The following is a 14,350-nucleotide window of genomic DNA, read 5'->3' as shown; positions in this document are numbered from 1 at the left end:
AACAAGCTGCGTCAGGTCTGTGTTGAAGAAGAAAATTATACAACAAAAACATTAACTAGAAAAAAAAAGTCTCTACCATTTGAGCAAGAAGTTGTAACTGGTGGGTTAAAGCCTTTCTGCCCCGGCCTGGTTGTTTTATCCCTGAAGCACATGAGCGGGTCCCCTAAACACAGGAACTTTCTACATGGAAAAAAGTGATAAGTGCATGTCAAAGGCAGACAACAGAAGAACAAACATTGAACATAAATGTGGAATGTTGAGTATGTGTGACCTGAAGTCAGAATGTGTTATGGCCTGAGAGGAGAGCTTCTCCAAAATGCGCGTCACAGGTAGATGTAGCGGGTGGTGGGGAGCCAGGAATACGCTCCGGCAGTGTGCCAGGAGAGTGGAAACCAGTCCGCCCTCGCACATGATCTGCCGGTTTCGCTCAGATTTGACCATCGCCTGGATGTGGTGTGCCAGTGAGAACTGCACCTCCATAGAAAGCTGGGAGCGAGTAGGAGAAATATATGTTATGGTGGACGCTTTTCACCACTGGACTGCAGGCCAGGAAATGAAGCAGTAGGTTAGGTTCACTTCTTTAAAACTTAAAGGAGCATGAGGCAGGATTTATGAAAAAAATTCGTATACGTTTTAAGTTTTCTAGTAATAATGTCAGATGAAGCGTTCCAAATCAAAAAGAATGAGCCCTCTAGTGTATCTCTCCGTTGCCTTGAACAGGCTGTGTGCTGCAAAATGTGCTGCAATTCCGGGCCGGAATTTCCCGCGCTGTCCTGCGGATGTGACGTCAAATGACCCTGCATGCGCGTTCTCGGCGGCGCACGAGTAAACATTGGATACGTGTTTGAGTCATGGAGGCAGCTTCAAATTGAATTGGGACTGAAAACAGATGCTGACATGGCTCATTTCCTACTGACCAGGTAAGATAACATTGTAAGTCATATTTAGAGCTTGATTTGAAAATCACATAAGATTACACACGCGCTCCCGTGACGGCTTCGCTGTTGGCTGCAGTAACCCCGACGGTCGTCGTGGCGCTAATGAGTCTCATTATGGGCATGCCAAGTAATGGCATGACCATATTGCAATCGTCCAGAATGGCCCAAAGAGCAATGTTGCTAGCATTTCGCTAACAAGCTAAAGTCGCAAAAGTCCCACGTCACACCAGCGGGTGTACAGCATGACCCTGCTCTGATGTGGAAACAAAAAATCTCCAAAAAATGAAACACGCCTGAAAAAACGAGAAAAAAACATGAAAATGAAGGCGATAAAATAGTATCTAGAAAAGGTTTCCCTTTTCTTATTATTCCGCACTTTTTTTCGTCCGTTAATACGGCCCAAACCGCAACGTGCACCCGGGCATGGCATACATCGTTGGATGCGTCTCCATCGTGCCTCGATGGGCATTACTTTTCTCAGTAATAGGGGTTACCGTGGCAACGCTAGTTGCCAAAAAGCAAAAAAAAAGGCGAAAATTCGGACGCTTATTGCTCGGCCGAACTTTATCGTAGAGACATTGTTCAAACTTTCAAACACTCGGCCCATTTGGCACTAACAGACCGTACAACGTCATTATGCCAATTATTACAGTTTTTGCGATATTGACCTTTCTTTCTTTTTTTTTTTCCCCGATCGACTTTGGACGCTTGTCGCTAGGCAACAGGTTATCGTAGAGACATGGTACAAATGTTCCCCAACTCGGCACGCTGTGGACTTTAACATATTCAAATTTCATGAAGCTGTGATTTAATAACTATTGGGAGCACAGGAATGAATGCAATACAACCGTAAACACCTCAAACTGACATAGAACCACCCCGAACACAACCACTAAAGCCCCAAACCAAAGCAGCGAGAGGGGACGAATGGGCGGTAGGGCATGCCCATATCAAAATTTCCTGAAATTTTCTAGTTTTTTTTATTCTTGCCTCATGCTCCTTTAAATATGAAGCGCTGCTGAACCAAACCAACAATCTGTTTCCGTGTAACAAGGTACCTGCGGATCCTTGGGAGCAAACACATTTGGAAGGAGAGTCATAATAACTCTGATCGCTCCTGGATGAAGGATTGTCTGATCACAAGTGAACCTACTATAAGACAACCAAGTGACAGAACACAAAGATACATAAATGTCAATACTTATGACATCAAAAAAGTCACCATTCAGCATAACAATTAAGCTGTAAATATGAGATGTATTCATATTTTAGGAATATGCAGTCCTCTATTACCTGTACTGCGTCTCGGTACAGATGGAGGAACTGGTGGAGTTGGTGCTTCTGGAACTTCCCTGTTTGTCCTCCGTGGACTGTGGGCCGGATTCTGAGAGGGAAAGGGAAGGTTCTGAAAGCCCACCTTCATACCCCGTTGGTTCAAGCAGTGTCCTTTTATCTCCATCACATCCATTATCAGGATCTTGCCCCAATTTTAACTCCTGAGGAGAGAAGGTCCCTGTGGAAAACTGGTCGAGGTAGGAGAGCAGTCTTATACTTGTGCTAAGACTGAGCGGCAGACTGGCCTGGGGCGATGTGGAAGAAGAAGATGTAGTTACTGAAGCATGTGCTGACTCAACAAACTCCAAGAAGCTCTTTCCAGGAGACTGGTCCTCTTCTGCAGTCTTGGGACAGGAGCATTTCTCTGCATCCCAGGTGTCTTTCTCTGGGCCCTCCGTGTGGAAGCAGCCCAGCTGGAGCAGAGCCTCTGCCAGCCTTTCATAAAAGCCACCGGTTTCACAATGGTGTGCGTTCACTGTGTGAAGATGCACAGCCAGGGCCAGGATGTGCAGTGTGAGGAGGAGGAGCTCCAGCAGCTGTTGGTGCCCCAGAGTCCTCCACACTTCTCCCTCCGGAGGATCGGACAGCGCTCCTTCCATGTCGATCACCAGAGACAGCAGTCCAGGGAAGCCTCCTGCTCTCCTGAAGGCGTCCCAACTGCTGGGGCTCTCCAGCACCCGCAGCACAGACTGGTGACAGACGGAGTTGGGACAGTTAGCATATGGACCCAAGGCCATGGTACCATGCAGACTCATGAGAGGAAACATATCTTGATAGACACTAAGCTCTGCTCAAAGCCTTGACTTAAAAAAAAAAATCTTCATATTCAATTAAAAGACTATCATGAAAAATAGATGAAATATATAGATTAATCATAAATCATTTCTGGTAACTAGTTTTCGTCTGTGAAAAAAAATCACATTAGCTTTATTAAATTTAGAGGGCTAATCCATCAGGTAGGTAATGTGCGAGACAGAACGCAGAGGGAAATGTGATTAGCTGAAACTGGAGTAATCACAATGGCTCTCAACACTAGCCAACTCAGGTCGGACCCAATCTGATTGCCACCTGCTATAACCATGTTAGTACAAAGAGCAGACACGCGCATGCGCACACACACACACACACACACACACACACACACACACACACACACACACACACGCTCCTACATGCAAGCATGCAAGCACAAGTGTAGACACTTGCACACTGAGCGCTTACAATAACAGCAAGTAAGTGCTCTTCTTGCTGCCATCTATAAAAATGGACACATACAGTAGGTGTATAACTTATTTAGGACTTTAATCAGATCTCTGTCCCATTCAGTGATCTGATAGAGGTGGTAATCTTCGCAGCGCCATCGCACAGGGCTCCCGGCCTAATCAAATAGGCCCCACCGTTAACGGCTAAACTAGTTTTAGCGAATCAATCTGCATTTGTCCATAATGAAATCAGAGTCCCACATGCTAAGAAAATAAATTCACCAGCTTATTATGCTTTAAGTGCATTACAATTTGTTAGGATTCAGTGTCGTAAGCTGTCTGTGACTGCAGCTACACGCCTAATCCAAGTACCTGCAAAAGGTCCTGCTTCAGCCGGAGTTCGTGCTGCGTGGAGGAGCAGAGGGCTCCGATAGCTGTGCTCATGTATTCATCCGGGTTGATTTCAGCTAGCTGCTCCAAAATACTCAGAGTGGGACCTCGATACTGATCTTCATCCAAGAAGATCTTTATGTAGGGAACCATACCCAGGTCTCGTACCGAAACTGAAACAGACATGCAGATAAAAATTGAAAGAAAAGTGAAATAAACTTAAAATAACTCAAGATGAAAAATGTACAAAGGGAGTTTTGTTGAAGAGAAGTAACTGCATGTACCAGTGTTTTTGATGGAACGTAAAGTAAAGGTTGAAACCACTTGAAGCATGCAGGTAGTGAGCAATTTCTCGCTGTCTTCAACATGTAGCGCCTCCTGAGAATCTAAAAAACAGAACTTAAAATGTTAGTTAACGGGCCAGTGATTAAATCTTGGGTGTGTTCAATTCTGCTACACTGGCACACGAACAATATGCAGGTGCAACGTTTGACATACATTTTATTTCTCAATGACTATTATAAATATAAAGGAGTGAATAATGAGCAAGTGTGTTGCCTAATCCCAAACTGGGTGCAATGATGTTATGACCACCAACCGCTTGTTGTCTCGACATAGTAATTACACAATGAGGATTTCAAGAAAAGAGGAGGAGAAACAGAAAATATGTTGTTTCTTACTTTTTTCAGAGGAAGATGTGACACCAGCCTTCCTGAGGATCTTAGCTCTCCTACGAAGTTCTCCAAGCAGCAGCTCTAGCAAACCCAAGTCACTTAGTACTTCTACCAGCATTGCACTGTGCACGGTCATCCTGCAGAACAACGAGATAGCCTTTACCAAGCTTATAGCAAGGCTACAATAGGGGAAAAACAAAGCATATCTTTTCCTACAGTAACCACCAACTTTATAATTTGTGAGAGGAAATAAAGATTGCCATTTCATCTGGAGATGAAACAAGTTTTACAAGTAATCCTGTTGAGTCAGAGCATGAAAATCCTGAATAAATTGGTGGATATATCCAGTACTCGAGTTGTAAAAAAGAATCAGGGGGGGATGGTGGATTTTATCATATGGGGACAGATAATTTGTGCTGATTACAAATAATATAATATATTACAAATAATAGCACTGACCAAAACACCTGCAGAAATACTGCAGGAATGACATAGCAGCAGTTAAATGCAGCCTTCTGTAAGCTTGAAATATCCACTGGGCTTACATCAAATACATCAAAACACAACAATAAAAAACACTTTTCTGAACTTATCAATATGACTCTGTCCTTCACAGGATAAGTAACATGGATCACTGCAAAAACTCACAATCTTAACAAGAATATTTGTCTTATTTCTAGTTAAAATGTCTCATTTTAGTAAAATAAATCTCATTACACTTAAAACAAGACTCATCACTGGAAAAAACAACAATTTTCACCTGTTTCAAGTAGATTTTCACTTGAAATAAGTAGAAAAATCTGCCAGTGGAACAAGATTTTTTGCTTGTAATGAGAAGATAAATCTTGTCCCACTGGCAGATTTTTCTACTTATTTCAAGTGAAAATGTACTTGAAACAGGTGAAAATTGTCAAATAAGTTATTTTTCTGGTGTTATTTTTCTGGTGATGACTCTAAATGTTGAAATAGCAGTAAAACCACATTCATTGATGAAATTACATAAGGGATGGAAAGGGGGGATGGAAGTTTTACAGGGGGGATGATTTGGACCGTTTTTATTTCAGGGGGGATGCCATCCCCCCTCATACCCCCTCAACTCCAGTACTGGATATATCTCTATCAAATATTTTAAGCAGGGATTTTCTCAAAAGGTTGCAGAAATACGGTCAGTATCTTACTCGTGAAAACATTTGAGAGCCATCACACCAAATTCTATCCCAGCAACTCCACCGGCCAATGCTCCGGCCCAGCTCTTCTTCAGCACACCCGTTAGTGCTTGCAAGGTCTCATGGGGGATGTAGTTAAATTTAAAAAAAACCTTTTTGAGAAAAAAACAAAGAGCTGGAATGTAAAAGAGATTTTGTCAAAGAAAAGGTTGTGCACAATGACTTTCTGTTCAGCAGTGGAGATCATACCATATGCAGCATTGAAAAGAAGAGCGTTTGAACCGACGGCGGTTTACGCCATACGCAGGCAGCCAGCTGGGCCATCGACTGGACCGTCCACTCCAACAGGAAGAAATTGGCCGGGTCCTTCTCCCATATTGTCTTTAGGGTTTGAAGAAGCTGGCAGCACAAGAGGGAATCATGGGAACGCAGCAAAGAGGCCTGCAGCAGATGGAACGCCGGCAGGTTCTTCACCGCTAAGCCTGCAGACGGCAGAAGAAGTCACTAGACTTAACTTTCCCAGAAACAAGTTTCAGCCCTTTAAACTGATCATTCTGAATGGATAGTTGTCAAGATGTGGTGGAAGATATTACATTGTTGTGGTAGTCGGACAAAAAAAAAAAAAACGCCGAACAGAATCAACTTCAGATCAATTTAGACAAAAGTTATTTTTAATTTGAAACATAATTTATCAGATGGAGGTCTGACAAGGTCAAACAGTGGTTCTCATAAAAAATAAACAAATTACAGCCTTTACAATACAGCCCGTGCCGAATATCTAATGCCAATTGAGTTAACCGCTCAGAAATGGAATGAAAACAAACAGATTTACTTGCATAAAAACAAAGGGCAAGAGTATAATTTGACTTGATAGAGTTCGCTCGCTGCATTGTCAAAATGTTTCGAGGAAGTCTTATATTTGGGTGCCAAAACAAACTTGTGTTTACTGTAAACACACATAAAGGTGGTTAGTAATAAGTTTTATTTTCACGCTTAAAATTGCATCCCGGTGGTGGTAAGTCAGAATAAAACAGTGCCCGGTCTCTGGGCTGGAAACAGATCTGCTTCTTGATGTGATAGATGGGTGTAGGTGTTGCGTGTGTCCGTGTATGTACGTGTATTCATGAGCGCCGGATAGAGGTGTGTCTGCATCTATGATAGATGACTGGTTACTGTAGGCCAGTGGTGAATGGATGTGGGGCATCTTAACAGAGTTAGAGGGAGAGCCTCCACTTCATCATTCCAGACATAATCACTTCAGTTTCCTGTTAACTTGAGGGGTGTTGTGCACTGCAGCAAGGCAGCAATACAGGGAATAGAGAGTCAGGGTCTGTGGGAAATCAGGGGAAGGGGGTGGTGTACTTTCAGGTAGTAATACCAGGACAAAAGTGCAAAGTAGGGATGTAGTGTGTGGTCCTTTTGAGTGGGCATTCTCCTCCCAGAGTCCATCTTTGCTGAGCCATGCAAGTGATACTAATTAGACGGTTTGGAGTGGGCATTTGCAAGGGGCTGTTCATAGTTTATCCTCATGGTACAAACAGAGATAATAAGAGAGCGGTAGCAAGAGAATAGCAGTGCAGAAGGTCTTGTGAAGACTTGACCTACCTTTGGTGAGCGGTGGGTCAAACTGAAAGCCTGGAGGCTGAGGGTTGGAGACACACAGAGCCATTTTTAGCTCGTTTTTTCCGAGAAGAGTGAAGGATGCAATGAGAGCCAGCAACTCCTGCACTGGTTGAAACTGGTCCAAGGACACGCCCTCCTCACAACTTGTAATCGTATAAAAGATGATACCAGAAGAAATAAAAAAAAAAAAAAAAGGAAAACACACAATCAGTATTAGAAATTAATTTTGATTTAAGCTCCAATTTGTATTAAATATATATATTAAATGACACACTGGATCTTCAGTTAGACCGGAAAAAAAGCAGGATATTAATTATGATCACATACTTCGCTAAGAAATGCATACTTTTACTTTGGAAAGATGACTCCCCTCCAACTTTCAAGTTTTTTTTGGATCAAATTTCAGTTTTTTTACCATTGGAAAAATTAACTTTAGAAAAATACAACCGTGCTCATATTTTTCAAGAATTTTGGTTCCCATTACTCTCAAAACTGGATAATTTTTCCAAAGGGGACCAATGAGTATCTTTATTTTTTTTTTCGAACTTGTGCCTTATAGGTATGTATGTTTGTATGTATATATGGATATATATATATAGTTTGATATCGCTGTTGCTGCCATTATATATATATATATATTTTTTTTTTTTTTTTTTTAAATATTTATTTAATTTTGTTCTCCCTTAATGTATGTTTTTTTTGTTTTTTTTCCCCTAGGGTAATTATGGGGAGGGTAGGAATGTGGGTATAATAGAAATCATGCATGTGAAAATGTGAATTGTGAAAATTATTGTGAAATAAAAAAAGGAAAAAAATAAGTTTACAGAAAGCAGATGTAGAGGCTGTATAACACAAATATACACTTATTTTCCAAGAGTATTAAAATAAATAAAAACAACAGAATGAAAATCTTATTTTTGTAAACAAACCCGTGTTCTCTAAAACATACTCTTTGTTGAGTTTAAACTTACCGTTTCAGGATACCCTCAAGGGCCTCATAGCCGTTGTTGGTGTCAAACTTGATGAAGAGGGCCGGGCTGAGATGATAGGTGTCTCTGATGAAGCCGAACACGGCCACAGCCACCTCAGCAAGCAACGGTCCTGACACATCAGCGCTGATGTGCTGCAAATTCTGGATGCAGATTCTTATACAGTTCTTGTCTGATAAGGAGAAAAAGGAACTGACTTAAGTAATATCGGTAAGATAGGGTCCTCAAAGCTTCCAGGTCCACGATATTTCACCATATATTTGTCTTCAACATTTCCAAACAAATAGCTGCAATATGAACATTCCCTAGAAAAAGGCTGCTCTTTTAAGTTAATGAAACATCATTTAGCAAAAAAGCTGAAACAGTGTTTTTCTGGTGAACTTGTGGGCACTGAAACAGTTCAGTGAATTAACTGCTGACGAGACACTGTGAAATGTAAGGAACTTACAGTATGTCAGTGTGGAATGTCCGTCACGCATTCCTTAATAATCAACTTACAACTCTAATATTCCTCATTGCATCCAATTATTCACGTTCTTATCATTCTGTTATCCGATTTATCAATTGATTGACGTTGCGTTTCATTCTCATAGATGGAACAAGACTAAGCTTCCCAAAACAGTTTGGGAGCTCTATACAATATATGACATCCACCAATTTTGATGAAAATTAAGTTAAACTGTGAACCCTATGGTTAAATATCTCTTAAAAAAAAACATTGATTTTGAAACAAATGTCAAGAAAAATTTTATATTTAGACTAGAGACATTATGTATGTACATTATAGATTCTGTGCAGTTCAGCACGAATGGTCCCTCTAGAGTTATCCATCCGTGTGCAGTAATACACCCTTTAACCATCAGTTTGTTCTCACTTTCTGTTCTATTTCCAAAAAATAATCACACATTTTGATTCCTCATACTGTAGGACTGTTTGCCATTTCGCTTGGGTTTGTCTTTGATGAGCTTGGAAGGAGGTATTAAACTGAATCTTGCAGTGGTATGTGTTTTTCCTTTTACAAGTTTTTTATAGTTTATATAACAACATTTATTCACCAGGGTTTTTGAAAGCCCATGCAAGAACTTTATGCATAGCATCCTGTTTTTTGTTATTTTCAGTGCAGCTTGACAAAATAAAGTAATTTAGTATGTTTTTCAGCCTCGTCAGTTGCATGCAAGGAATTACTCAGATTGTCTGGACCCTTAAAATCATTATGTACCGTGGGAAAAATAATTGTTTGTAAATAAAATCAAAAATATAATTTCATAATTGTTGAACTTTTGCTCTCTTACAGTATATAGGTCAGAGGAACTTCTCCCCATCTTAACTTTTACAAAGGTCAGCTTCTCAGATGCTCTTTTTTATGCATTACTTAACAACTGCTTAATACAGCTAAATCACAAGAAAATGATGAGATGAATACTGCTTAGTTCTGCATTTCCTCACCTAACAAGCTTGAGACAATGCTTCTCGTCGGCACAGCGGAGACGGCTTTGAGGATGCGGGAGGCCTGGTGCCTCCAGTTTGCACTGGTTTGATCCCACAGCGACGTGAGTCCAATGATAAGACACTGCAGTTCCTGAGTCTCAACCAGCCGCTCCACATTGCTTGGCTGCCCACAGAGTTGAAGAAAAATCTGAAAAAGAAAGAGCAGAGGAATCAGGAGTAAGCAAATCATCAATGAAATAAAAGCCATAGTCTAAAAGGAAGGATATAGTTGTGACCTGCGTCAGAAGTTCCTGAAAGCGATTTTCTATTGCGCTGTTTTCCTTCTTGGCTGGAAGGCACACTAGCAGGTACAGGCATTTTACCAAAGCAGCGGGTAATCCTGGGCTTATACAGGATAATACATCCTAAAAATTCACAAAAAGCAATGTTATGATTTATTAAAATGTCTTATTATTATTATGAGTAGTAATTTATATTACACTCACTGATTTGTCAGATGTGAGCAGCAAAAGGGCCTTCAGCAGCAGCCACCCGTGACCTGCGTCTTTTTCACACCTGACATTCTCATCTGGCCTCTTCAGGAAACACACGACCTCTTCACGAGCCTTTTCTGAAAATGTAAATGTTTTGTAGTGATGCATGACCCCAGTAAAGTAAAAGGGCCGTAAAGAAGAAGCAACAAAATTGAGGAACGGCTTGTAAGCAGCTCTACAAAGGGCCACTGTTTCTCACTGTCACTGAAAAAATAACTACAGTCTGAATCTAAGAAGCATAACTGTTTCGCAAAAAGGAATTTCCAAGGGGAAAATTTCCAATTTTCAATGTTTAGACAGCAAATGGAAAATGTATTCACGAGCTGATCCAAAATAGTTTTTAGTGAGTTATTCAAGTATGACAGAAGTGCGTATTTGAAAAGACAAGCTAAGATTTGGCTGAAAATCAGGCTTAATAAGCTACACTTTTGTGGTTTCAAATACTTATAAATTAAAGTAAACACATACTGTCTGTAGAAGATGCTACAATACATCATATCATCTAACACAGTGGCCTACACGTGTTATAATCTCCAGTATATAGCACATGTAGCTTATTAAAATTCCAACAAAAACAGAAGTATCTACTTCCCTAAATAGTTTTTTTTTCTTTCTTACAAAGGAAAGAAAACTTGAAAAAAAAATAATAACATGGACCATATAAATTGTAAAACAGAAGCAACAGAAACTAATCATTTCCACGTTTCCACAGTTCGTACTTTACATTTTCAACAACACGGTAAATATTCACACTTGGAGAAATAAAATCCCGACAGTAAGAACCAGACAAAGAAAAAGCAAATGTGGACAGAGGAGGTAAAAATTAGACCATCTGCCTTGATTTAAAAGTGCCCCATATGCTGACGTGAGCAGTAGTTAATACCTGCGGGCCTCTCCGCCAGTCTGCTGTGGATACTGTGGATGACAGTGTCAGCAGTGAGAGCTGCAAGCCCCTTTATATCCACACCTTCAAGTCCACCGCCGTCCTCACAGACCTGCCATCAGGAAGACAGAGGATATCATGTTGAGAAACATGCAAAAAGCTCTGGTTATGAAATGTGTAATGCTACTGTTTTACATATACACACATATACATATATATATATATATATATATATATATATATATATATATATATATATATATATATATATACACACACACACACATTGTATTCCTTTTTTTTATTTGACATGAACTGCACACAATTTTTACAGCTGCACCCGTTGCACAGCAGGAAACGCATAATGAAAACGTGGGAAAACTTTGGAGAAAGAAATTACTAACAGCTTTCAATAAGCATAAATACTAATCTGGTATGTGAGTATAAAGTAAAACTATTATAAAATTAATAACAAAAAAATATTAATTTGTTTGTTTTAATAAGTCCAAAACTATGCTCATCTGCACATTTCTTGATGTTCAAATTTAGGCAGCAGTCCTTCTGTGTGGAGTCAGCATCTCCACCTGGTTGGGTGGGTTTTCTCCGGGTACTCAGGCTTCTTCCAAAAACATGTATGTTAGGTTTAAAATAAATTATTTTTTACATGCAGCCCTACAGTAGCAACCTCTCTCTGCAGAGAGCTGGAATAGGCTCTAGCAGATCCCAATGACTGAATCGGAATATGTGGGTAGAGATGGACGGATGGATTTTAAATAACAGTGGTCAATACATGGTATACACTCTCTATAGTTCCATAAAAAGGTTACTGTCAAATATCTGGTCATGTGACCCAGAGTCACAGATTTGCACAGAGACAAAACCACGATTAGGTATGCAACTTTACGTCTGGTCAGCGATGTTACACATGAGATATGAGGTTTCCTCAAAAATTTAACAATTTAGGCATGGACAATGAGAGATCCCTTATTTTCCAATGAATCCGAGAGAGACCTGAAGATATGGATCTGACACACTTTCCTATTGCATGTGACAGTTGCACAAAGTCGTACATTTACTGCAAGACAATGTACAGGTTCAGCACAGGGATCAGCTGAAGGCCAAACATCTGACTGCTGCCTGATGCGGTTCAAACGGTTCATTCGTGTGGTTCTGCGGGCGACATTCACCTTTAAATTTTAAAATGTATTATCGGTTGAGATTGTGGTGCTGCTTTACTTTATTCTGGCACAATCTAGCTGTGGTTCTGCACTTGAAAATGTAAAGTGATCCAGAAGGGAAAAAGATTAAGTGACATATGAACTGGTGCATACCTGTATGTAGAGAGGCAAGACTTTAACCAGGAGCTCCTCTCGCTGCTCCAGAGGAACGCTGTCGGGCCTGGCGTCATGGCTCGACCACGTGTGAATCCCCAGCTCCCGCAGCTGTTCTCTGAGCACCTCTAGGAGTTCAGGGTTCCCACAAGAGCCCTCCACTTTCTCAGTCTTCAACTCCAGTGAGACAGATAACTCCCCAGAAGCACTCAGCTCCCCTGTTTCTTTATTGATCCTCTCTGCTTTTACTGTCTGGTTCTGCAGAGGAAACAAGAAAGAAATCACCAGACTCCTTTCCTTTTTTAGAAACCCGAATGTTTCATAATCTTCATGATGTTGTTTAATCACATTTCCTTGGTCTGTGTCATTTCCTCAGTTAAATTTGACCTAAACTAGTCCCTCTACCCTCCTCTGCATCTGAGCACACTGCCTGCATTGAGAAAGAGCAACACAAATGACCACCGGCAGTCATGTGCCAGTCTGATTCACTGGATATGAGCCACTGTGATGATTCAGCATGCTGTATTCAATGTTTAACTTATAGTATTTACAGATCATAAAACACCATTAAACATCACAAATAGTAGCTCTTTTTAATCCACTTTCTAGGCAATTTGAACGCAGACCTTTATATAAATGGCCATAAAACATCCTGTTTAGTCACTACTATAACTGTGTGTAAATATTTCTTATAAAAACGAGTCAAATGGAAAGATAACTAGCAAAACAAGGAGTATCAGGACATTTCTACTGACAATATCAAATGACGCACCCTCTCATAAAATCCTGGGATGCCAAGCCCTTTTAACATTTTCCACAATGGGATTACTGTGCAATAATTTATTTAAGTCTGTGTTACACTTCTGTTTGTTTCATGGCGAGAATGTGAAGAGTATTGCTGCCCAACAGGTATAATACTGGTTTACAGTAACTAAAGCATTGCTTCCTCATTGCACACATATTATTTCTCACACGTTCTATTTTGGGAAACAAACTCCTGATCTTCAATGTGGGAAAAAGTTAGACATAACTGCTTAATTCGTAAGCTCGAGCCACTAAATTCAGCTTCGCAGCTATGTAAAGGGCAAGGCGGCTCACATTCCAGAGAAATGTAATAATTCTCTGAAGTTGCTCCACTTTGATGTGAAGAATGGAAGACTAACAGCGAGCACACAAGCACCCCCGTTGCTTCACTGTTGTGACAGCAACAACCATGCCATTCGTTTTTTACTCACATATAGCACCTCAAAGAGAAAAATGCACATCAAAAAGCAAAATGCTTGAATGACAACTGCAGCTGCAATACTTCTCCTGCATGTAAGGTGGGTTTCAAAGGAAAAATCGCTTGTGTTAGAAAGTTAAATCCTTACCTGCACTTGCGTGAGAGCCATCAGGGAGTTTCTCAGCTAAGAGGATGTTGTCATCTGTACTGCGTTATTCAAACTGAGTGAGCGGTCTGTCCCTGTTCCCATGACAGGAGGAAAAGACAAGCAGGGACCTGCTAAGGCATGACTGTTGCGTACTGTGCAGACCTTTCTGTAAAACCACCCTCCTCTTACTAATCTACCCAAGAAGCCTGAACTTTGAACAAGCAGAATAACTCATGTCAGCTGGTTCAGGTCATGTGCCTTCTCACTTCCTCAGAGAAGCAGAAGTGAAAAACTGTTGTTTAACTGGTTGGATGGAGCCCTCTTAGTACAGCTCAAAGAAGTGTTGTTCCTCTGCCTTGTCTCTGTGCAGCTGTTTGATTGTAACGATAATGACAGCATCTCATGATTTGCTGAAAAAACCCAAAACACTGCCTCAGGTTGATGGATGTGGGTGAACTATCTTCATG

The 14,350-nt window shown here is 40.7% G+C and overlaps 1 protein-coding gene across 2 annotated transcripts in view; it reads right to left on the bottom strand.

The window, feature by feature from the left end:
- The window catches only part of wdfy4 (WDFY family member 4), a 54,998-nt gene extending 40,891 nt beyond the window's left edge, over positions 1-14,107 (bottom strand). Inside the window, exons 1-17 of one of the 2 annotated variants that reach the window (XM_061745872.1) lie at positions 13,884-14,107; positions 12,514-12,771; positions 11,183-11,294; positions 10,252-10,376; positions 10,042-10,170; positions 9,764-9,953; positions 8,300-8,489; positions 7,311-7,471; positions 5,955-6,187; positions 5,718-5,857; positions 4,546-4,676; positions 4,150-4,251; positions 3,848-4,038; positions 2,232-2,962; positions 1,997-2,087; positions 272-486; positions 77-180 (exon numbers count right to left, since the gene is read on the bottom strand). In XM_061745872.1, coding sequence (XP_061601856.1) covers positions 77-180; positions 272-486; positions 1,997-2,087; positions 2,232-2,962; positions 3,848-4,038; positions 4,150-4,251; positions 4,546-4,676; positions 5,718-5,857; positions 5,955-6,187; positions 7,311-7,471; positions 8,300-8,489; positions 9,764-9,953; positions 10,042-10,170; positions 10,252-10,376; positions 11,183-11,294; positions 12,514-12,771; positions 13,884-13,904 — 3,124 coding nt within the window. In that variant the 5' untranslated portion in view covers positions 13,905-14,107. The remainder of the gene's footprint in view (positions 1-76; positions 181-271; positions 487-1,996; positions 2,088-2,231; positions 2,963-3,847; positions 4,039-4,149; positions 4,252-4,545; positions 4,677-5,717; positions 5,858-5,954; positions 6,188-7,310; positions 7,472-8,299; positions 8,490-9,763; positions 9,954-10,041; positions 10,171-10,251; positions 10,377-11,182; positions 11,295-12,513; positions 12,772-13,883) is intronic. The other variant, XM_061745871.1, reaches the window with a different exon arrangement.
- Between the last annotated feature and the right edge of the window lie 243 nt (positions 14,108-14,350).

This window comes from Cololabis saira, chromosome 17 (assembly GCF_033807715.1).
Source record: "Cololabis saira isolate AMF1-May2022 chromosome 17, fColSai1.1, whole genome shotgun sequence".
Lineage (NCBI taxonomy): Eukaryota > Metazoa > Chordata > Actinopteri > Beloniformes > Belonidae > Cololabis > Cololabis saira.
The sequence above is the reverse complement of the archived record's forward strand: the minus strand, read 5'-3'. Positions and strand labels throughout refer to the sequence as shown.